Genomic DNA, 23,423 nt, shown 5'->3' on the forward strand with positions numbered 1-23,423 from the left:
ATTGTCTCTGGCCCCCTCCCAGTTAGGGGGAGTGATGCGCTCTATGGCGTCTCACAACTCAATCACTGGTTGAAAACTGTTTTCTGCCCCTCCCAAAATACAGAAATACAGAGTTCTGAGTTCCCTGAATTCCTATTGGATCTTTTGTAGTCATGGCAGATAATATACCATTTTTTGGTGACTTTAATATTCACATGGAAAAGTCCACAGACACACTCCAAAAGGCTTTCGGAGCCATCATCGACTCAGTGGGTTTTGTCCAACATGTCTCCGGACCTAATCACTGCCAGTCATACTCTGGACCTAGTTTTGTCCCGTGGAATAAATGTTGTGGATCTTAATGTTTTTCTTCATAATCCTGGACTATCAGACCAACCTTTTATTACGTTTGCAATCGCAACAAATAATTTGCTCAGACCCCAACCAAGGATCATCAAAAGCCGTGCTATAAATTATCGGACAACCCAAAGATTCCTAGATGCCCTTCCAGACTCCCTCTGCCTACCCTAGGACGTCGGAGTACAAAAATCAGTTAACAACCTAACTGAGGAACTCAATTTAACCTTGCACAATACCCTAGATGCAGTCGCACCCCTAAAAACAAAAAACATTTGTCATAAGAAACTAGCTCTCTGGTTTACAGAAAATACCTGAGCCCTGAACCAAGCTTCCAGATAATTGGAACGGAAGTGGCGCTTCACCAAACTGGAAGTCTTCCCGACTAGCTTGGAAAGACACTGCACGGTACTATCGAAGAACCCTCACTGCTGCTCGATCATCCTATTTTTCCAACTTAATTCAGGAAAATAAGAACAATCCCAATTTTCTTTTTGATACTGTCACAAAGCTAACTAAAAAGCAGCATTACCCAAGAGAGGATGGCTTTCACTTCAGCAGTGATAAATTCATCAACTTCTTTGACGAAAAGATCATGATCATTAGAAAGCAAATTACGGACTCTTCTTTAAATCTGCGTATTTCTCCAAAGCTCAGTTGTCCTGAGTCTGCACAGCACTGCCAGGACCTAGGATCAAGGGAAACACACGTTTTTTAATACTATAACTCTTGACACATTGATGAAAATAGTCTTGGCCTCTAAACCGTCAAGCTGCGTACTGGACCCTATTCCAACTAAACTACTGAAAGAGCTGCTTTGTGTTCTTGGCCCTCCTATGTTGAACATAATAAACGGCTCCCTAACCACCGGGTGTGTACCAAACTCACTTAAAGTGGCAGTAATAAAGCCTCTCTTGAAAAAGCCAAACCTTGACCCAGAAAATATAACTATCAGCCTGCTGTTTTCAACTCTCTAGAGACAGCAGGTGCGGTAGAGATACTCTGAATGATTGGCTATGAAAAGCCAACTGACATTTACTCCCGGGGTGCTGACCTGTTGCACCCTTTACAACCACTGTGATTATTATTATCTGACCCTGCTGGTCATCTATGAACATTTCAACATCTTGGCCATGTTCTGTTATAATCTCCACACGGCACAGCCAGAAGAGGACTGGCCACCCCTCATAGCCTGGTTCCTCTCTAAGTTTCTTCCTAGGTTCCGGCCTTTCTAGGGAGTTTTTCCTAGCCACTGTGCTTCTACACCTGCATTGCTTGCTGTTTGAGGTTTTAGGCTGGGTTTCTGTACAGCACTTTGAGATATCAGCTGATGTAAAGAAGGGTTTTATAAATAAATTTGATTGAAATTTGATACTACCAGCCAGTTGACAGCCTTCACCACACATACATGGTTCAACACAGTCAACAATGGAGTAGGGCTGGTGATGAGATGGATTTCAGTGGGTTAAATGGATACAGGGACCCAGAGGGAAGAGTGTCCATTCCACTCCGCCACTGGATTGCAGTTAGTGAAAATTCAATGATTTATTAACTTATTAATAAGCACAACACACTTTTGTTTTCACATTTTCATATGCGTTTCCCACGGTGACATCGCTGACCAGAACTCTGACATGTTATTTTGTATATTTTTCCCCCACAGAACACCAAATCGATGGAGAGACATTGATGTCGTTGGACCAAAGAATGGTGGAGCAACCCGTTCCAATAATCAAAGTTCGAATCAAATTCACAAAATGAATGGAGAATCTCAAAGCTGTAAATAGGTAAGTCAATGTAGGACTGTTTTCTGCATCATTGATCCTATTCCAATGCTCTGCAGGTTTTGGTTTTTTCAGAGCCTGAAAGCACAAAACAAACTGTATTGTTAGTTCCCAGCTGCAGCAAACAGCCCAGCAAAATGACCCAGCATCTGTCCAGCACAATTACCCACCAATTGGCCTTCAGCATGACATCAACTGGCCAGCAACAGGACACATCAATCAGCCAAAGAGTCTGGCCATCTGTGTTTAGATTTCCAGAATTTCCAGCCGTAAAACTTGAAGAAAAAAAAGTCCTACTGTGGAAGTCTCAGATTGTGTAGGTGTTGTTCGACTTCATGTGTACCTACACTTCGTGACTATAGTGATGTAATATACTGATCTTAGCTTAATGATATGAGTTCCTCAATTTTGAATCATAATGCGCGCGTCACCTCGAGCCCTTCCGTCTGTCCTCCATACTCTCCTCCGTACTGTTGTCATAATCACTGCAGCTGATAGCACATACTCAACTTTTACATGATGCTAATCCACCTCATCAATCACTGTCATTTGTATTACAAACACAATTGTTAGTCTAAATGTAATGTTTTATGTTTCTCATTTGCTTTAGGTACCCCAGCAATACATGGATGTGTGCACAGCGCTCATTCAGAAGTACCCCTCGTTGAGAGACCAGACAGGGAAGGGATATGTAAGAAGTCTTCAGTTTTCCTACTCACATTCATTCACACTCATAATGTTTTTACACCATTGTGCCTACCCAGACCATAATGTGCTGGCTTGGATATGTTCTTCTCACACAATGTTAAACCATCACATTCCCAGCAGCATAAGACCATCTCTCGTCTGCTCCTCTGACGTCAGTCCCAATAATCCGTCATGACATTTCTCCTCTCCACATTTGATTTTTTAAAGGAGTCGTGGCACGGGCATGATAAAAAATAAATACAAAAAAAAAGAGTGACAGCCGCTTGCTCACGTTGCACAAGTACAGGAAATGCAGAAGAGTACCAGGACAGTACTCCGTTTGTCAGCCATTGTAATGAGACAAAAAGCCTGATAGAAAGAAATGGTAAAATGCACAACTAATGTAACATAGCCAAGTACTGTCATCTGAATCCAAGATACACTGCTCAAAAAAATAAAGGGAACACTTAAACAACACAATGTAACTCCAAGTCAATCACACTTCTGTGAAATCAAACTGTCCACTTAGGAAGCAACACTGATTGACAATAAATTTCACATGCTGTTGTGCAAATGGAATAGACAAAAGGTGGAAATTATAGGCAATTAGCAAGACACCCCCAATAAAGGAGTGATTCTGCAGGTGGTGACCACAGACCACTTCTCAGTTCCTATGCTTTCTGGCTGATGTTTTGGTCACTTTTGAATGCTGGCGGTGCTCTCACTCTAGTGGTAGCATGAGACGGAGTCTACAACCCACACAAGTGGCTCAGGTAGTGCAGCTCATCCAGGATGGCACATCAATGCGAGCTGTGGCAAGAAGGTTTGCTGTGTCTGTCAGCGTAGTGTCCAGAGCATGAAGGCGCTACCAGGAGACAGGCCAGTACATCAGGAGACGTGGAGGAGGCCGTAGGAGGGCAACAACCCAGCAGCAGGACCGCTACCTCCGCCTTTGTGCAAGGAGGAGCACTACCAGAGCCCTGCAAAATGACCTCCAGCAGTCCACAAATGTGCAAATCGTAGTTTTAAAGTCAATCAAATTAATTTGTGACTTTACAAGTTTGCCAACGTTATTTGTATTATTCTTGTTAATATTATTATTCATAATAGAATACATGGGACATAAAAAGGTTCCTACAGGAACCTTAACACCCTAAAAGGTTATTTGAGGATCAGGGAAAAGGTTCCTGGAGGCACTTTTAAAGGTTCCGCCGATGTTGCAATCTGAGGAACCTTTTATTTTTAGAGTGTTGGTTTTGTTGACGTTGAGGGAGAGGTTATTGTCCTGGAACCACTCGGCGAGCACTCTAACCTCCTTCCTGTAGGCTGTCTCGTTGTTGGTGATCAGGCCTACCATTGTCGTGTCTTCAGCAAACTTGATTATTGAGTTGAAGTCGTGCGTGGCCACGCAGTCGGGGGTGAACAGAGAGCACAGGAGGGAGCTAAGCACACACCCCTGGGGGAGGTTAACACGCTAGAAAGTCTTACATTCGTTGGCTACAGAGTTCGAGAGCCCACAATCTTCCTGAGCAGCAGGGGCCCCGCAGCGGCCGCCACAATGTTGTTTTTCAAAAAATGTTTTTAGCTTATCTGGAAGTGAGGCTTCAGTGTCCACGATGCAGCTGGTTTTCCCTTTATAATCCGTAACTAGCTGAAGTCCCTGCCACATGCATCTCGTGTCTGTGCCATTGAATTGTGACTTATTCCCTGTACTGTCTTTTTGCCTCTGATTTCTTTTTAGTTTTGCACGAATATACTGCCATCTAACCATGGTTTTTGGTTGGGGTTTTTGGTTGTGTGAATCATCACCGTTGGAACAACATCCTCTATGCACTTCCTGATGAACCCAGTGACAGAGTCAGTGTACTATGTTATTCTCGGAGACGACCCAGAACATTTCACAGTCCACGGAAGGGAAAACAGTCCTGAAGCATATTCCGACAGTTCTAGTCACGGGCAATTCCTGCTTCAGCTTCTACCTAAAAGGTGGTTAGGAGCAGGATGGAGGAGTGATCTGATTTGCTGAAAAGGGGGCGGGCTTCGTATCCATCCTGGAGTAGCAGTGATCCAAAGTCTGGTCTGAGTGCGTGTGGAATTTGATGTGCTGGTGAAGTTTTGGTAAACCGGTCCTTAAATTTGTTCTGTTAAAATCCCCAGTCACAATGAACACAGCTTCTGGGTGTGCCTCTTTCAGTTTATTAAAAGACCTGTATAAATCCTTGAGAACTCAAGTGGCATCAAGTGGTCATTTATACAGCCGCGAGGATAACGGAAGAAAGTTCCCTCGGGAGATAATTACGAGAGCTTTTGGAAATTGCCGTGGTCACACAAAGAGTTGTTGATCATGAAACATATCCCACCTACTTTGCTTTTCCCTGACGCCTTTGTCCTATCCCCCCGTTCGATGGAAAACCCTGTGGGTTGAATGGCTGGGTCGAGTACTGATGGTGTAAGCCACGTCTCAATGCACAAGGAGATCAGTTACTGCCATTTTGCTGGACACTGGTAATCCAATCACAGATGAAATGGAAAAAGATTTACATAAAATATTTAATTTCTTTGAAGAGTTCATTGGGTTTATGAAAAGCTGGTGGGTGGATGTATTGTTGATTGTGTACATGGCAAATGGTTTTATTTGTCCCTGAGCAACAAATTTTTATTTTTATTTTTATTGTTGGACATAATAAACAAAAACATCAGGAAATTAGCTCCAAGTGATTTTAATTTAAGAAATATGTTCCCAAGTATTCCCACGCATAACAGAGAGAAACATGTGATCGTATACAAATTAGTAAAGTTTTTAATGATCATGTTTTAGTATAACATATCTGTTTGGGCTTCTTGCCATCAATTTGCCGTCTACAAATTATTTGTAATTATGTTCCGGCCCTGACCATCTGCACAAAAAATAAATGGTCTCTGCTGAATCTAGTTGATGATCCCTGGTGTAGAAGGCAGTGTGTTTACCAAGCAGCAATAGGCGTGGAGATATATCTAATTAACTCACCAACTCATTTCCTTAACTTCAATAAGACTGTAATAAAGAGTATGGATTCGTGCGCTCCCTCTTTGAGGCAATCATCAGAACTCATTCACGCAACCATACGTGCACGCTTAAATGTGCACACAAACATTTTGCCAGGGGTTCGAGAAAAGAAGCAGTTTTAAAGCAAATTTTCTGCAATATTACACATTTTTCCTTGTAGTCGAGAGCACATTTAGTCATTTTAAAGCTAATTTCCTGCAATTCTACACATTTTGCATTGATTTAGCACATGTTCATATCAGGTGAGATTGACTAACAAAATCAAATGTGGGCCTTCTGGAGGTCAGGGCCCCTGGGCATAATTACTATAATTACTATAAGGTTTAGAAACTTGGGTCATTCCACCAATTCGGTGCCTTGTAAGAAGTGCAACTTGTAACATTTCTGTTGTTGATTTTACCTCATTTTAACATTCTGTCACAAAGAGCACGTGTTCAACTTCATAAACAACAAGTTTTCCCATCTAAAAAGGTTAACTTAAATACCTATTAAGTGCCTAATAAAGTAACAGGGTTGACCGTAACAGGGTTGACAATTTCATCTTAAATCAGCCATGAATCCCCTTGTGACAGGTGGAATGGAAGCTTGCTGTGCAAGCTGATGCAATTGAATGCAAGCTTCACAAACAATGGAAATTGTTATAACATTTCTAGTCTGTCTATCTATGGGTAAAAGGGTTGACGTGTTATACTGTTACACTATGATTTAACTATTATATAGATGTTCAACGTTTCTTCTAAATAGATAGTTCACGTAACAGGGTTGACCTTTAAATGAGCGACAGACGTAAATGAATCACAGTGATTTACTTTAGAAATTCTTTATTCATGTTCAAAATCTGATTGATTTAATTCTCCATGTGGTCTATATTAAAGGGCACTTCATTTAATATACCAGGCTTTTAAAAATGTAATATTGGTGCACAATTTCTACTTAAAATATCAAAAGGACAGAAACGGCACTCTTTTGAAACGGCTCAGCTGGCTAGACTAACTTACTTAGCAACCTAAAAATGTTTAGTTGACATAGGCTAATTTAGTGAATGTAAGGAGAACACTACCTCGGGTAAGTTACCTACTTCAAATTCCTGAGTTGTAGCTTTTAACGGATTTTCCAACTTGAGTTATTCCCTGTAACCATTTCAATTCTTATTAAAATGTACCATTTTTATTTCTTAAACCACTGTCTGTCTCATGTTGTTACAATACCACACACACGTGATGTGACAAGCCTCTCCACCTACGGGCTTGCATGCCACACAGTAGGCATCGCAGGGGGTGTTTGCCTTAAGTTGGCCATCATGGTAAAGACTACACGGCCCATAATCCCCTGCTCGACAGGTCACCTGGCCCTTGTGGCCTCATTATGGTTTAAATAGAGTAGAGGAGCAGGAGCTGCCAAAGTCAGAGGTTCAGTCCGCCCACACTCGTCGCCGCTCAACTCCATCGTAAGTCATGGAGTTAAATTCTTGGCTACCACCCGTAAGGCCTTCTTTAAAAAAAGAACATGTTTTACTCTCACATGTAAACTCCACTGACGTGTCTGCCCAAAGCTGTCATCCAACTAATCAAATTAGTTCTGCCCTTAAAGTGGAGCCAGAGACAGAAGAGGAAGCGAGATATCCCACATATACAGCAAATGAACTAAGCAGACCAGACCCAGCTGCTATCGCATTGGTGCCTATGGGAGAGCCACCCCTTAAGCAGACCGGAACTGAGACAATTTTCTTTCAATGGTAAACGGCCTGAGTAAGACATCTTAATTTATCCACCATCTTTGGAGGAGCTTCCCCCAGAACAAGATTGAGGCCGGGATTCACTCCTGAGCACAATTCCAGGGCTCTTTCTCAATTAAGGCCTAGATTCAATCCAGAGAGTTCTTGCATGAGGTTGTGAACAGAACATTTGCAGAGAAGAACAAAACAAAAGGTGAACTGAAAGAGTTTAGTTTTCTGTGAGCTGATTGGCTGCATCATTTCACAAGGGGAATGAATCAGACTTGCATTGGAAGCAAGAACAGATAATCTAGCTCAAAGCCTGAAGCACCCCAAAAACACAGACAAACGCTTGCTCTTAAGGGAGATTTTTTTTTTTATAACACATTTCAATATTGCAACAGCCATCTGTTTTTCTAACAGGTAAAAATCATCCAAAAACTAAACAAAGAAAATATGTTTTAATATTCCAAACACACACGTTCATTGGCAACGGCCCTACATTTAAACAATAAAACCCCTACACAGTGAGCAGATATTTTCAACACATTGTTCTTCAAAGAAATTATAAAAATAGATTGCATTTTCAAATACATATTTACAGTATTAAACATTTTGTAATCGTCGAGTAGTAAACAGGGGGTGGGGGGGGACAACAACTGAGTTAAGTCGCTAGCGAAAGGTCTATTTTGGTGTCTGCGTATACAGGGGTGGTGAGACTTTCTAAATATGTGCATGTGTGTGAGTCTATAGGGCTGCGTTTACACAGGCAGCCCAATTCTGATCTTTCTCCACTTCTTGGTCTTTCGACCAATCAGATTAGCTCTTTCTACAATAATTGGGCAGAATATCAGAATTGTGCCTTTGTAAACGCATCCTAGGAGTATATTTTGGGTTTATATACAGTAATGTTAAGGCAAAACAGCTACAAAGAGATAGAGTATGTAGGGAAGAGAGGAGGACATACACTGGTAGTCCTTTCATACCAGATACCTCACTATTACAATAACCCATCTACGAACCAAACGGAACCAATAAAACGTCTACTGTGTAGCTAGCTACATGAGTATGATAGAAATCCAATAATTCCCCAAAACATGTTAACTACGATTAAATGTTAACGTTTTTGTAAAATACATAATACTGACAAATGGGAGGGGCTTGTAGATGCACAGTGGGGGGTTGTGGGCCCTATGTCAGCTTGAATTGCTGTCCCCCCCCAAAAAATATATATAAAATAAATAAATGAGATCACTCTACGACATTCTGAAATACTGCAATACTGTTTCTATAATGCAACACATTGATACCATACATCCAGCGATACTGGACTCAAAATGTAGAAGTCCTATATCAACTACTGGTGATTTGGTAACAGTATCAAAATGATTCAATACCCCTGACTATGAGAAGAAAACAGTCAACATACTATAGTGTAAGTCCTCTTCATAATACCTTGTTCAGTACAGGACACCATTATTCAGTAACAGAATCCCTCGAACTGTAAAAAGAAATTACAATATTTCATGATTTACACTGAAACCAGAGGACATGTGCTTTGCAGCATCCTTAAACACAAAATGTAATTTATTATTTATTCAATCAAGTATGTCTATTTTGACCCTCGTAACCTCTTCCCGTCAGGAGGTTGTGTGAGAGTCTGTAAACTGTAAATGCATAAATAAAAATGAATACATATAATATATACTGTATGTCAGCTTGAGACTTGACCTTTATTCTTAACAGTGCAATATACCCTTGTAGTGAAAATGCTTTTTAGACGGGAGAAATATATTAGCGAGACGCTACATGACACACAACTGACATCCCGGCTAAGGGACATTAGCCATTCCACACACTGAGAAAACACAGGGAGAGCAGAGACATTTAATGGAAAAATGCAAGAAAAAAGATAAACTGCGTAACAGACGAAATAGGAATGAACAAACAAACACACGTAAATCCATTGTTTTGATTTACACAAATTCCTAGTTGTTTTTAAATCAGTCGTTTTTTCCTGAAGGTACGTTTTTTCCAGCCTCATGATTGGTCGGGCCAAGACAAGACACGGCCTGGGCTCCGCCCACACTGTGAGAACCTGTCACTTGATCACACTTCAGCAACCGGGATAGGAGGGTTTTAACCACTGAACTGAGACCAGATTTACAATGTCAACCCTGTTCGACAGACAGCACTTCCTCCATTGGTACCTTATCCCACTGTTCTGAGACCAGTGGTAGTGGGCCAGCCCTGTTAGATGAACAGTACTTCTCAACCAGGGTGGTTTTAACCTCAGTTTCGAGACCAGTGGTTCAGTAGAGTATCACTTGAGGGGACTGTTCTTCTCCATCAAGGAAATGTTATTACCCCATGTTCTGAGACCAGTGGCAGAGTGCCAGACATTTGAGATGGACAGTACTTCTCCATCAGGGTAGTTTTAAGTCTATTTAACTACTGATCCAGGGCCAGTTGTAAGAGAGGAGATCTAGTTGATTCGGGTCAGCGTGCAGAAAGAAGTCATGTGACTTCCGACAGAGTACGTTGATCACATGACTGGAAGATGCCTCCTTCCCAAGGACTTAAGAGAGGGAGGAGGGGCAAGACGGGGGAGAGAGAAGGGGAAAGAGTGGGTGGGTGCAGTGTGGGCGATATCTCTGCCCATCTCACTATCCACTTCATTTCGTCCATCTGGATGAGCGACGAGTCTCTACTCTCTGAAAATCCTTCTATCCATCCGCTCGTCCGTCCGTCTGCACGTGTGTGTATGTGTCTATGTGTGTGTGTGTGTGTGTCGGTCAGACCTGCACCCCTCTGCCGTGCATCTGGATGACCTGGGCTCTAAGGGTCTGGATGGCAGACAGGATCTGTTTCTGGTGCTCCAGAGAGGTGACGCCTAGACTCAACACATCTCTGTGAAGAAGACCCACAGCACAAAGACATCCGTTAGACTATACCAACTCACATTCCGATGCGCAAGCACAAAAAGCAAGGCTTACGGCAAACGCACACTTGTTCATGCATCAACGCACGCACGCTCATTCAGAGCCACTCACTGGACTGTCATACGGGCCACAGACTCCAGGTAGCAGTATCCTGCCGCGGTGAAGTTGTCCTTGTAGCGCCCCATGTCCACCGCATCCAACCACTCCCCTACCGAGTTAAACGAGGGGAACGACGGAAGAGTCCGCTCTGCCAGGGAGATGGAGGAGCCCAGAGGGAGGGTTCCTAGCTGAGGGAGGGTTCTACGGATAGAAAGAGAGAGAGATCAGGGAGATGGAGGAGCCCAGAGGGAGGGTTCCTAGCTGAGGGAGGGTTCTACGGATAGAAGAAGAGAGAGAGAGAGATCAGGGAGATGGAGGAGCCCAGAGGGAGGGTTCCTAGCTGAGGGAGGGTTCTACGGATAGAAAGAGAGAGAGAGAGAGATCAGGGAGATGGAGGAGCCCAGAGGGAGGGTTCCTAGCTGAGGGAGGGTTCTACGGATAGAAAGAGAGAGAGAGAGAGATCAGGGAGATGGAGGAGCCCAGAGGGAGGGTTCCTAGCTGAGGGAGGGTTCTACGGATAGAAAGAGAGAGAGAGAGAGATCAGGGAGATGGAGGAGCCCAGAGGGAGGGTTCCTAGCTGAGGGAGGGTTCTACGGATAGAAAGAGAGAGAGAGAGAGATCAGGGAGATGGAGGAGCCCAGAGGGAGGGTTCCTAGCTGAGGTAGGGTTCTACAGATAAAAGAAGAGAGAGAGAGAGATCAGGGAGATGGAGGAGCCCAGAGGAAGGGTTCCTAGCTGAGGGAGGGTTCTACGGATAGAAGAAGAGAGAGAGATCAGGGAGATGGAGGAGCCCAGAGGAAGGGTTCCTAGCTGAGGGAGGGTTCTACGGATAGAAGAAGAGAGAGAGATCAGGGAGATGGAGGAGCCCAGAGGAAGGGTTCCTAGCTGAGGGAGGGGTCTACGGATAGAAGGGGAGAGAGAAAGAGAGAGATTCATGAGTCTATTGTTATCATAAGAGGTAGTATTTCTACTCTGATATCAAAACTCAGTGGGACGTGGGGAACCTGCTTGGACGACATAAACAAACCATATCCATGTCAGCCCATGTTGGCCAGCAGAGTCTGTTACCTGTTAGCCTGTCTGTTAACCCATGTTTAGCCCATGTTAAGCATGGTTTGCAGTGGCCTACGTCCTACCTGCGTGCCAGTGTGGAGGAGCCGATGCCGTCGGGGCTGCGGATGCTCTTGCTGAGAGCAGAGTGGATCTGGCTGAAGGTGGGTCTCTCGGTCCGCTCCTTCTGCCAACAGTCCAACATCAGCTGGTGGAGGTGAGGTGGACAGTTCATAGGGGCGGGCAGGCGGAAGCCATCCTCTATCGCTTTGATCACCTAGGACGAGACGAGACGGAGAGAGAAGGCGTGTTAACTTACAGGGAGAAATGTTGACAGTGAACGAGGACTTCAGTGGCGTCAGGAGATCTCCGAAACAATATCCCTTCACGCAAGGTTCTCTCAAAGAGCTAACCCATCAAACAGATCGGTCCCCCTATAAAGACTGCTCCAAAAACAAAAACACTTCAAAAATATATTCTCTCAGTTTTAGAACACCGTGCTCCCAAGAAAAAGCTCGACCCGCCAATGAAACAAAAAAAGGTTGAAAATGTTCCTTTGAACCACATTCCCCAAAAACACTGTCCTCTTCAGTTCTATCCTGACCTCAATTAAACCAAACAGTGTTTCTCCATTGGCTAGCATTTTCCATTTCATCAGAGCTAAAAAACAAAAGGGCATGTTAGAGCAGGGTGTGGGCTGGGTGAGTTAACGGTGATATTAACTATCCGTTTAATGCATTAATATCTCAAGCGCTCAGCCAGCTTGGACTTTGACATTTCATTTGGAGAGTTCAGTGCCGTGAACATAGAGGTAGACAAAACGTCTGGATCGTGATAAACCCTCACGGTTCATATCCTAGCTGAGGGAGGGTTCATAGTCAGGTCATTTCAACATTACACGGTTGTCTAGTTTGCCGTTTTATTGTTCAGTTGAGTGGAACGTTTTCTTAAGGAGTCATTGTAGACGGCATATTAGCACGAACAAGCGGTTGGCTTAAAAGTGAACTTTGTGAACTCTGATGAATCTACTCTAATAGTCATGATGCTGCCTTGGATCAAAGACACTTTGAAATCACATTGTCTAACTTTCCTTTTCAACAAAGTCTCACGCAACACTTCCTGCTGCGCTCGTCTGAAGTCTTGTTTTCTTCAAAAGTAAAAATTAAAAAAAACTGTCTAGGAAAAGGAGGGAGGGAGGGAGGGAGGGAGGGAGGGAACAAAAAAAAAACACCCTCATCGACTTCTCACACAAACAGGTGGTGGCGGGGTGCTATCGATTGGACAATCTCCTCACCTTCCTAAAATAGATACACTTTCATTTCCTTAAAAGAAACTGTCGCTTTCTGCCGGGATTTTATGCTTCCTCTAAGAGCGGGGCGCGTGGTGGCACTTTGGGACGGCCACTAGAAAGGGACGTGGTGTCCTTAAGAGAAATAGGATTGGTCACAGAGCTGAAGTGGACTTATGCCAAAGAGTCTTTCAGAGAAGCACCTGTGGCTTTCCCTCTTTAATAAGATCTGAGCTATCCCGAGTCAAAGAGTTCACACAGTTTTAGAGGGGAGAGAGAGAGAGAGAGAGAGAGCGAGAGCGAGAGCGAGAGAGCAAAAGGGAAGAGAACGTATAAATAGAAAGGAGAAGAGAGAGATGAATAGGTAGAGAAGGTAATCGCATAGGGAATGGGGTGAGGGAGGGGACAGAGAGGCTGCACATGTGGAGAGCTTGAGACAGACGGCGACAGAGAGTGAAGGAAGAGCGGGATGGGGGGATGCGAGAGAGAGACAGAGAGTGAAGGAAGAGCGGGATGGGGGGATGCGAGAGAGAGACAGAGAGTGAAGGAAGAGCGGGATGGGGGGATGCGAGAGAGAGACAGAGAGTGAAGGAAGAGCGGGATGGGGGGATGCGAGAGAGAGACAGAGAGTGAAGGAAGAGCGGGATGGGGGGATGCGAGAGAGAGACAGAGTGAAGGAAGAGCGGGATGGGGGGATGCGAGAGAGAGACAGAGTGAAGGAAGAGCGGGATGGGGGGATGCGAGAGAGAGACAGAGTGAAGGAAGAGCGGGATGGGGGGATGCGAGAGAGAGACAGAGTGAAGGAAGAGCGGGATGGGGGGATGCGAGAGAGAGACAGAGAGTGAAGGAAGAGCGGGATGGGGGGATGCGAGAGAGAGACAGAGAGTGAAGGAAGAGCGGGATGGGGGGATGCGAGAGAGAGACAGAGAGTGAAGGAAGAGCGGGATGGGGGGATGCGAGAGAGAGACAGAGAGTGAAGGAAGAGAGAGATGGGGGATGCGAGAGAGAGAGAGAAATGCGAGAGAGAGAGAGAGAGAGAGAGAGAGTCACTCTACTCACGTCCTGGTTGCCCATGTCCCAGTAGGGTCTCTCTCCGTAGGACATGACCTCCCACATGACGATGCCAAAGCTCCAGACGTCAGACGCTGAGCTGTAGCGGTGGTACTGGATGGCCTCTGGGGCTGTCCACAACACCACACTCTTCCCCCCATGCTGAGAGAGACCGAGAGAGAGAGAGAGAGTTGTTCACCTCCACACTTGACATCTTGTATGAACACTCTTCATGTTAGCCTGCCTCGTCACAGCACAGCATTGTGTTAGGGTCTACTTTTAAACATCCTACCGCACATCCCATATACTGCCTCAAAAAGAACACTATACAGAACATCGAATCTAATCAACCACTGTCATCCCAGAGAGAGTGAAAACAGTGAGAGAGCGAGAGAGAGGAACCACAGGGAAACCCGGATTCATTATAGAAAACTATTTTAAATCGGTCTGCACTGCACACATCAGATTCAACACAAAGAGGAAATACAAAGAACAAATGCAATTAAACGCGAACTTCTCCCACCGGCTTCAATGCGCTTCGATAAAAGACAACTGTCATTTTAATGTAGGATTTTCTATAGCATTTTCTATAAGATAGGATTTTTATATTTATTAGGCGTAATATATTTAATAGGAGAAAATATCAGCTAGTTCTCTCAGCAGTGTGGTCTACTAAAATCACTGAAGCTGGAGACTCATATCTCCCTCACTAACTTTAAGCACCAGCTTTCAGAGCAGCTCACAGATCATTGCCCATCTGTAAATAGCCCATCCAACTACCTCATCCCCATACTGTTTAAAAAATATATATATATTTTGCTCCTTTGCACCCCAGTATCTCTACTTGCACATTCATCTTCTGCACATCTATCATTCCAGTGTTTAATTGCTAAATTGTAATTATTTCACCACTATGGCCTATTTATTGCCTTACCTCCCTTATCTTACCTCATTTGCACACACTGTATATAGACTTTTTCAATTGTGTTATTGACTGTATGTTTGTTTATTCCATGTGTAACTCTGTGTTGTTGTTTGTGTAGCACTGCTTTGCTTTATCTTGGCCAGGTCGCAGTTGTAAATGAGAATTTGTTCTCAACTGGCCTACCTGGTTAAATAAAGGTGAAATAAAAAATAAATAAAAATAAAACACGGGTAAAGACTAAACAAGGTAGTAAATAATCTAGAACCCATCACAGTGACTAGTCTCACCAGTGTGGTGTAGATGGCCTCTATGTGTAAAGACTGAATAAGCCAGTTAACAATACGGTTTAAACATATCAGTTAGTCCCTCACCAGTGTGGTGTAGATGGCCTCTATGGGTAAAGAGTAAAGACTATAGGTAGTAATATAATAGAAAAAAAACAAGTAATATACAATAGTAGTTTATTTTTATTGTATAACTAGTCATATAATATCAGCCAGTAGTCTCACCATTGCGCTGTAGATGGCCTCCATCTTGTCCTCTTGGAGGGGTCTGAAGCCGGACACCTTGCAGCCCAGGCTGGCGTTGACCAGTACCTTGTGGGCGGCCAGGCGGCGGTGGACGAAGCCCATCTCTGTCAGGTACTTCATCCCAGAGGCCACGCCCCCCAGCATGTCCATCAGCTGGAGCACAGAGAGCTGGCCCTCGTGCTTCTAGAGAGGGGGAGGGAGGGAGGTGGGGGGTGGGTGGGTTAGGACCATAGAGATGCAATATAATTAGGGTTGTTTTCCCAAAGTTCCAATTGTTTCCAGATGTCCTGTTTTTTCTCTCTTATTCTGGGAATTTCTGGAAAACCTGGGAATATTGGGAAAATTCCCAGAATTTGGCAACCCTAAATATAACACTGATATATTTCATTGTGTGGTTAGGACAGTGTATCTCAAATGGTGGGTTGGGACCAACGATATCGGGCCCATATGAAATTGTAACTTGGGACCCCTGGTGTGTCGAAATACATTTCAGTGAAATGGAGAACAAACTCAGTTATGAAGGATTGAATAACATGATGTCTTTACTGTTCGTCATATGGCTTATAAACCCAATGATACACTATATGCCTAGGGATTTATTTCATATCAACATCTTATGTAACGTTTGAAAACTAGACCAGGAGTCATGGTGAGGTAAACAATGTTTTCCAAGAGCACAAAAAGACACATGCGCACACACACACTTACCCTGAGGAAGGAGTCCAGGGACCCGTTGGACATGCTCTCCAACACAATCATCATGGTGTTACCTGCACACACACACACACACACACACACACACACACACACACACACACACGGTTATCAGTGTAGTCCAGTTGGCTCAGGGGCAGCAGTGGTTATGCACCGCCATCCTTCACCCTTTTGACCAGGTCTCTCTTGAAAAAGAAATGTTTCCTCAATGAGGAAAAAAACCCTGCATAAATAAAAGGTTAAAAAAACTGTGTGAGCTGGAGAGGAGCAGAATGACCTGTGTGCTGCTATCACAGTCACACCAACTTTAATAACCACACACACTTCTCACACTCGCTGAGCACAGGTGGCCAGGGTGTATCAAACTAGTAAACACGAGAGTGGGAAATAGAGAGAATACAGAAATACAAGAGAGAGAATAGAGAAATACGAGAGTGGGAAAGAGAGCGAGAGAGAAGACAGAAACACGAGAGGGGGAAAGAGAGAGAGAGAAACACGAGAGGGGGAAAGAGAGAGAGAGAAACACGAGAGGGGGAAAGAGAGAGAGAGAAACACGAGAGGGGGAAAGAGAGAGAGAGAGAGAGAGAGAGAGAGAGAGAGAGAGAGAGAGAGAGAGAGAGAGAAGAGAGAAACACGAGTGGGAAAAGAGAGAGCGAGAAGACAGAAACACGAGAGGGGGAAAGAGAGAGAAGACAGAAACACGAGAGGGGGAAAGAGAGAGAGAGAGAGAAGACAAGACACACGAGAGGGGGAAAGAGAGAGAGAGAGAGAAGACAGAAACACGAGAGGGGGAAAAAAGAGAGAGAAGACAAAAACGAGAGGGGGGAAAGAGAGAGAGAGAAGAGAGAAACACGAGTGGGAAAAGAGAGAGAGAGAAGACAGAAACACGAGAGGGGGAAAGAAGACAGAAACACGAGAGGGGGAAAGAAGACAGAAACACGAGAGGGGGAAAGAAAGAGAGAGAGAGAGAAGACAGAAACACGAGAGGGGGAAAGAAAGAGAGAGAGAGAGAAGACAGAAACACGAGAGGGGGAAAGAAAGAGAGAGAGAAGACAGAAACACGAGAGGGGGAAAGAAAGAGAGAGAGAGAAGACAGAAACACGAGAGGGGGAAAGAAAGAGAGAGAGAAGACAGAAACACGAGAGGGGGAAAGAGAGAGAGAGAAGACAGAAACATGAGAGGGGGAAAGCGAGAGAGAGAAGACAGACACACGAGAGGGGGAAAGAGAGAGAGAGAGAAGACAGAAACACGAGAGGGGGAAAGAGAGAGAGAAGACAGAAACGAGAGGGGGGAAAGAGAGAGAGAGAAGACAGAAACACGAGAGGGGGAAAGAGAGAGTGAGAGAAGACAGAAACACGAGAGTGGGAAAAGAGAGAGAGAGAAGACAAACACGAGAGGGGGAAATAGAAACATGAGAGGGGGAAAGAGAGAGAGAGAGAAGACAGAAACATGAGGGGGAAAGAGAGAGAGAGAAGACAGAAACACGAGAGGGGGAAAGAGAGAGTGAGAGAAGACAGAAACACGAGAGGGGGAAAGAGAGAGAGAGAGAAGACAGAAACATGAGAGGGGGAAAGAGAGAGAGAGAAGACAGAAACATGAGGGGGAAAGAGAGAGAGAGAGAAGACAGAAACACGAGAGGGGGAAAGAAGACAGAAACACGAGAGGGGGAAGAAAGAGAGAGAGAAGACAGAAACACGAGAGGGGGAAAGAAAGAGAGAGAGATAGAAGACAGAAACACTAGAAGGGGAAGAAAGAGAGAGGGAAGACAGAAACACGAGAGAGGGAAAGAAAGAGAGAGAGAAGACAGAAACACGAGAGGGGGAAAGAAAGAGAGAGAGAAGACAGAAACACGAGAGTGGGAAAGAGAGAGAGAGAGAAGAAAGAAACACGAGAGTGGGAAAGAAGACAGAAACACAAGAGGGGGAAGAGAAGAGAGAGAAAAGACCGTAGGAGTATGCACTGGGGTAGGAACGAGTGAATGGGAGAGAGGAAAAAAAATACAAAAAGTAGAGGAAGAGGGGAAAGAACGAGTGAGCTTTTATTGAGTGGTGGGGATAAGGAGGGTGAGATGATGAGGGAGAGAGGGGGAGTGAGTAGTCAGGAGAAAGGGAGAGAAGGGGAGCGAGTAGTCAGGAGAAAGGGAGAGAAGGGGAGCGAGTAGTCAGGAGAAGGGGAGCGAGTAGTCAGGAGAAAGGGAGAGAAGGGGAGCGAGTAGTCAGGAGAAAGAGAGAGAAGGGGAGCGAGTAGTCAGGAGAAAGAGAGAGAAGGGGAGCGAGTAGTCAGGAGAAAGGGAGAGAAGGGGAGCGAGTAGTCAGGAGAAAGGGAGAGAAGGGGAGCGAGTAGTCAGGAGAAAGGGAGAGAAGGGGAGCGAGTAGTCAGGAGAAAGGGAGAGAAGGGGAGCGAGTAGTCAGGAGAAAGGGAGAGAAGGGGAGCGAGTAGTCAGGAGAAAGGGAGAGCGAGTAGTCAGGAGAAAGGGAGAGAGGTGGAGCGAGTAGTCAGGAGAAAGGGAGAGAAGGGGAGCGAGTAGTCAGGAGAAAAGGAGATAGGGGGAGCGAGTAGTCAGGAGAAAAGGAGATAGGGGGAGCGAGTAGTCAGGAGAAAGGGAGAGAAGGGGAGCGAGTAGTCAGGAGAAAGGGAGAGAAGGGGAGCGAGTAGTCAGGAGAAAGAGAGAGAAGGGGAGCGAGTAGTCAGGAGAAAGGGAGAGAAGGGGAGCGAGTAGTCAGGAGAAAGGGAGAGAAGGGGAGCGAGTAGTCAGGAGAAAGGGAGAGAAGGGGAGCGAGTAGTCAGGAGAAAGGGAGAGAAGGGGAGCGAGTAGTCAGGAGAAAGGGAGAGAAGGGGAGCGAGTAGTCAGGAGAAAGGGAGAGAAGGGGAGCGAGTAGTCAGGAGAAAGGGAGAGAAGGGGAGCGAGTAGTCAGGAGAAAAGGAGAGAGGGGGAGCGAGTAGTCAGGAGAAAGGGAGAGAGGGGGAGCGAGTAGTCAGGAAAAAGGGAGAGAAGGGGAGCGAGTAGTCAGGAGAAAGGGAGAGAGGGGGAGCGGGTAGTCAGGAGAAGGGGAGCGAGTAGTCAGGAGAAAGGGAGGAAGCTATGACCAGGTGGTGTGTGCGTCAGACAGAGATGGAGCATAGTGACATGGAAACTGAGTACACACACACACACACACACACACACACACACACACACACACACACACACACACACACACACACACACACACACACACACACACACACACACACACACACACACACACACACACACACACACACACACACACACACACACACCTTGATGGCCATGGCTGGGATTTAAGTGCCTCATAAATGGACACTATCAGTCCCCCGCAATCAAAGACAGATGGACTGGAGGAGAGGAGAAAGGAGAGGCAGACAGAGCTACAGTCTTACACGGCACCATCATCCGTCTATGTTAGCATGCAAGACTAACATACAGAACTAGTGCTTCACACTCCCTATTTAACTAACCTATCACTACCGCACCACACACTGGCACACTATCACACCTCAATGAGTACGCTATGACATTTTCTATCCCGCTTCACTACAAGACAATCTACCTCTTCTTTTCTACCAGACTAACTATCCTGCTGATCCCCCCCAACATACTACACTACCGAGCACCCTACATGTCCCACCCCTCCCCTCCCCTGGTGCCCCCTGCTGGACGTTTAGCTAGCAGCACGTCTCAGTCTCGCTAATGACCTTCCCTGCAGCGCTGCAGACCTCAGATGGAGAGAGAAAGGAGGGAGGAGGGAGGAGGCAGGAGAGAGGAGAGGTGGTGGTGGCTGACAGGTGGGCTGTGGGGGCGGAAGGGGTTGAATGGCGGGCTAGCGGGGGGTAAGCAATGCAATGCAGGTGATTTGCAATCTGAGGGTGGTGTGTGTGTATGTGTGTGTGGTGTGTGTATGTGTGTGTGGTGTGTGTATGTGTGAGTGTAAACGAGTGTGTGTGCACGCCCGCGTGTGAGGCGGTGGGGTGTGTGCGAAAGTGCGTTTCAGAATCCCGCTGTGTCTCTAGCACCAATTACCGTATCCAGCACATCTGCTGCAGACAGTGTGTGCTCAGCCAGGCAGGCACTGCTCCCATCCAATCCCATCCCTCCCTACCCTGGTTCTTCCTCACCTGACTCACACGCACCTCGCCCTTCTACAGTAGCCCTCTGAAACGCTCTAAACCTCGCCTACCTTTCTCCATTGACATTATACTTCATCCTCTCCTTTTCCATCCCTTCCTTCCCTGCTGGACCTCAACTGCTGTCTGTGTCACGTAGTTAATCGTATGGGGTTTGTGCGTTCTGTTTTGTGGTGGAGGAGATCTGTTTAGTTTGTCAGACAGGCACCCCCTATAAAGCATAGTAAATAGGAGCTAGGTGTATGCGCATTCGGAAAGTATTCAGACCCCTTGACTTTTTCCACCATGTTTACGTTACAGCCTTATTCTAAAATGGAATCAATAGTTTTTTCTCCCCTCATCAATCCACACACAATACCACATAATGACAAAGTAAAAACATTTTTATTTTAGGAAATGTACTAAAAATAAATAAATGTAAATATCACATTTACATACGTATTCAGACCCTGTACTCAGTACTTTGTTGAAGCACCTTTGGCAGAGATTACATCCTTGAGTCTTCTTGGGTATGACACTACAAATTTGGTACACCTGTATTTGGGGAGTTTCTCCCATTCTTCTCTGCAGATACTCTCAAGCTCTGTCAGGCTGGATGGGGAGCGTCACTCCACAGCTATTTTCAGGTCTCTCCAGAGATGTTTGATCGGGTTCAAGTCCGGGTGGGCCACTCAAGGACATTCAGAGACTTGTCCCAAAGCCACTCCTGCGTTGTCTTGGCTGTGTGCTTAGGGTCGTTGTCCTGTTGGAAGGTGAACCTTCACCCCACAGCATGATGCTGCCACCACCATGCTTTCCTCCAGACGTGACACTTGGTATTCAGGCCAAAGAGTTCAACCTTGGTTTCATCAGACCAGAGAATCTTGTTTCTCATGGTCTGAGAGTCCTTTAGGTGCTTTTTGGCAAACTCCAAGTGGGATGTCATGTGCCTTTTACTGAGGAGTGGCTTCTGCCTGGACACTCTACCATAAAAGGCCTGATTGGTGGAGTGCTGCAGAGATGGTTGTCCTTCTGGAAGGTTCTCCCATCTCCACAGAGGAACTCTGGGGCTCTGTCAGAGTGACCATCAGGTACTTGGTCACCTCCCTGACCAAGGCCCTTCTCGCCCAATTGCTCAGTTTGTCCGGGCAGCTCTAGGAAGAGTCTTGGTGGTTCAAAACGTATTTTATTTAAGAAGGATGGAGGCCACTGTGTTCTTGGGGACCTTCAATGCTGCAGAAATGTTTTGGTACCCTTCCCCAGATCTGTGCCTCGACACAATCCTGTCTCGGAGCTCTACGGACAATTCCTTCGACCTCATAGCTTGGTCTTTGCTCTGACATGCACTGTCAACTGTGGGACCTTATATAGACAGGTGTGTGCCTTTCCAAATCATGTTCAATCAATTGAATTTACCACAGGTGGACTCCAATGAAGTTGTAGAAACTTCTCCAGGATGATCAACGGAAACAGGATACACCTGAGCTCAATTTTGAGTCTCATAGCAAAGGGCCCAAATACTAATGTTAATAAGATATTGCAGTTTTTAATTTTTAATACATTTGCAAACATTTCTAAAAACCTGTTTTCGAAATGTCATAAATTTTAGAATAAGGCTGTAACGTGACAAAATGTGGAAAAGGGGAAGGGGTCTGAATACTTTCCAAATGCACTGTAAGTGCGTAGGGGCTAGGGGTTCATTTGTGATTTAGGTAACTAGCTCACCGCTGGTGATGACCCCCTCCAGACGGACAATGTTGGAGTGGTCAAACTGTCCCAGTATCCCTGCCTCGCTGAGGAAGGAGCGCCTCTGTTTCTCTGAGCAGCCGGCCCTCAGCGCCTTGATGGCCACCGGAAGCTCCCGCTTACTGGGCAGCTTGAGACAGCCACGACACACCTCCCCAAAGTCACCTGCAGGTGGAGACACAGAGAGAGGGTTAAATAGTGGACTACAGTACTGGTTTACCAGAGAGAGTTGGGGATGAGTGAGTGTGAGAGAGAGAGCGGGGGAGAGAGAGAGAGTGAGCGGAGGAGAGAGAGATAGCGGAGGAGAGAGAGCGAGAGAGAGAAAGAGCGGGGGGGAGAGACAGAAAAGGAGACAAAGCCAGGGCAAACAAGGAGGAGTGAAAATTGGCAAAGAAAAAGACAGAAGCACAAAGAAAGAGAATATGAGAGTATACGAAAGCCAAAGCACTGTCTCAGTACCTGTGTGCACGATTCTCTCTATCTTGATGCTGGAGTTGTCGAGCTCTTTGGCAAAGGCGAGGACAGCCTGCACCAGGTCCTCACATGTCTCTGGGTCTATGTAGGTCCTCCGGGTCGGGATCTTAACTGTGGGACACAGACAGTCACATAATATTACAACCTGCACAATCTACTGCAACACCACAGAATCACACATCCGTATTCAACACTACTAAGGCACGCGAAAATAGATCACGACACGAGCGGGAATCCGTAGCGTAGTCTTTCATTTGACAACTACCGTACGGGTGGTGTTTTAACATTTGAATATGTCGCTTTGTCTCGTCGCCCTTTTCTCAGTCATTGAACTGTTTGGGGGAAGAAGAAAAAAACGTAAGGAAAAAGGGAATCGACCACATCACTAACTGAATGTCTTACTTGTGCATCGCACATTTCCTCGAGACAGAGTAGCTCAGCTTAAAGGGTTCGTGTCTTAGACTTCAGAACCGTTGAGGAAAAAGCTAATCATCTTCACTAGAAACTAGGTTCGGGAATAATTGGCAGGAAATGCTGAGGTAAAAGACTTTGAGTGTGTCACTTTGTTAGGAGAGTTTATTTTACAAACAGAAACCTAAAAACTCTACCTGCATCAAAGGAGGAGATATTCAGTTCCTATCCCACACGTATCTGTGAACTCACACTAAATGTCTGTCCTGTGAACTCCCACTAAATGTCTGCCTTGTGAACTCACACTAAATGTCTGCCTTGTGAACTCTTGCCTTCTAACCTGTACTCCATTGTGAATGTTCCGGGCCATCCCAGAAGCCTTTGGGGCCAGACTGGTTCTGAAATGTGATTACAACTCTAAATCGACCAGGTCTCGACTCACTGTTTCATAACGGCTTATTGATCACACACACGCATGCACGCACACACACACGCACACACA

General features: G+C 45.5%; 1 protein-coding gene across 1 annotated transcript in view; it reads right to left on the reverse strand.

Annotated features, from left to right (window-relative positions):
• Window positions 1-10,362: 10,362 nt before the first annotated feature.
• LOC120022166 (ephrin type-A receptor 7-like) overlaps window positions 10,363-23,423 on the reverse strand; it is a 108,658-nt gene continuing 95,597 nt past the window's right edge. Inside the window, exons 8-15 of the mRNA XM_038966037.1 lie at window positions 22,496-22,621; window positions 22,016-22,201; window positions 16,160-16,221; window positions 15,431-15,634; window positions 14,006-14,158; window positions 11,767-11,935; window positions 10,621-10,792; window positions 10,363-10,477 (exon numbers count right to left, since the gene is read on the reverse strand). Of these exons, the coding sequence (XP_038821965.1) occupies window positions 10,363-10,477; window positions 10,621-10,792; window positions 11,767-11,935; window positions 14,006-14,158; window positions 15,431-15,634; window positions 16,160-16,221; window positions 22,016-22,201; window positions 22,496-22,621 (1,187 nt within the window). The remainder of the gene's footprint in view (window positions 10,478-10,620; window positions 10,793-11,766; window positions 11,936-14,005; window positions 14,159-15,430; window positions 15,635-16,159; window positions 16,222-22,015; window positions 22,202-22,495; window positions 22,622-23,423) is intronic.

This window comes from Salvelinus namaycush, chromosome 27 (assembly GCF_016432855.1).
Source record: "Salvelinus namaycush isolate Seneca chromosome 27, SaNama_1.0, whole genome shotgun sequence".
In the NCBI taxonomy this organism is placed as follows: Eukaryota; Metazoa; Chordata; class Actinopteri; order Salmoniformes; family Salmonidae; genus Salvelinus; species Salvelinus namaycush.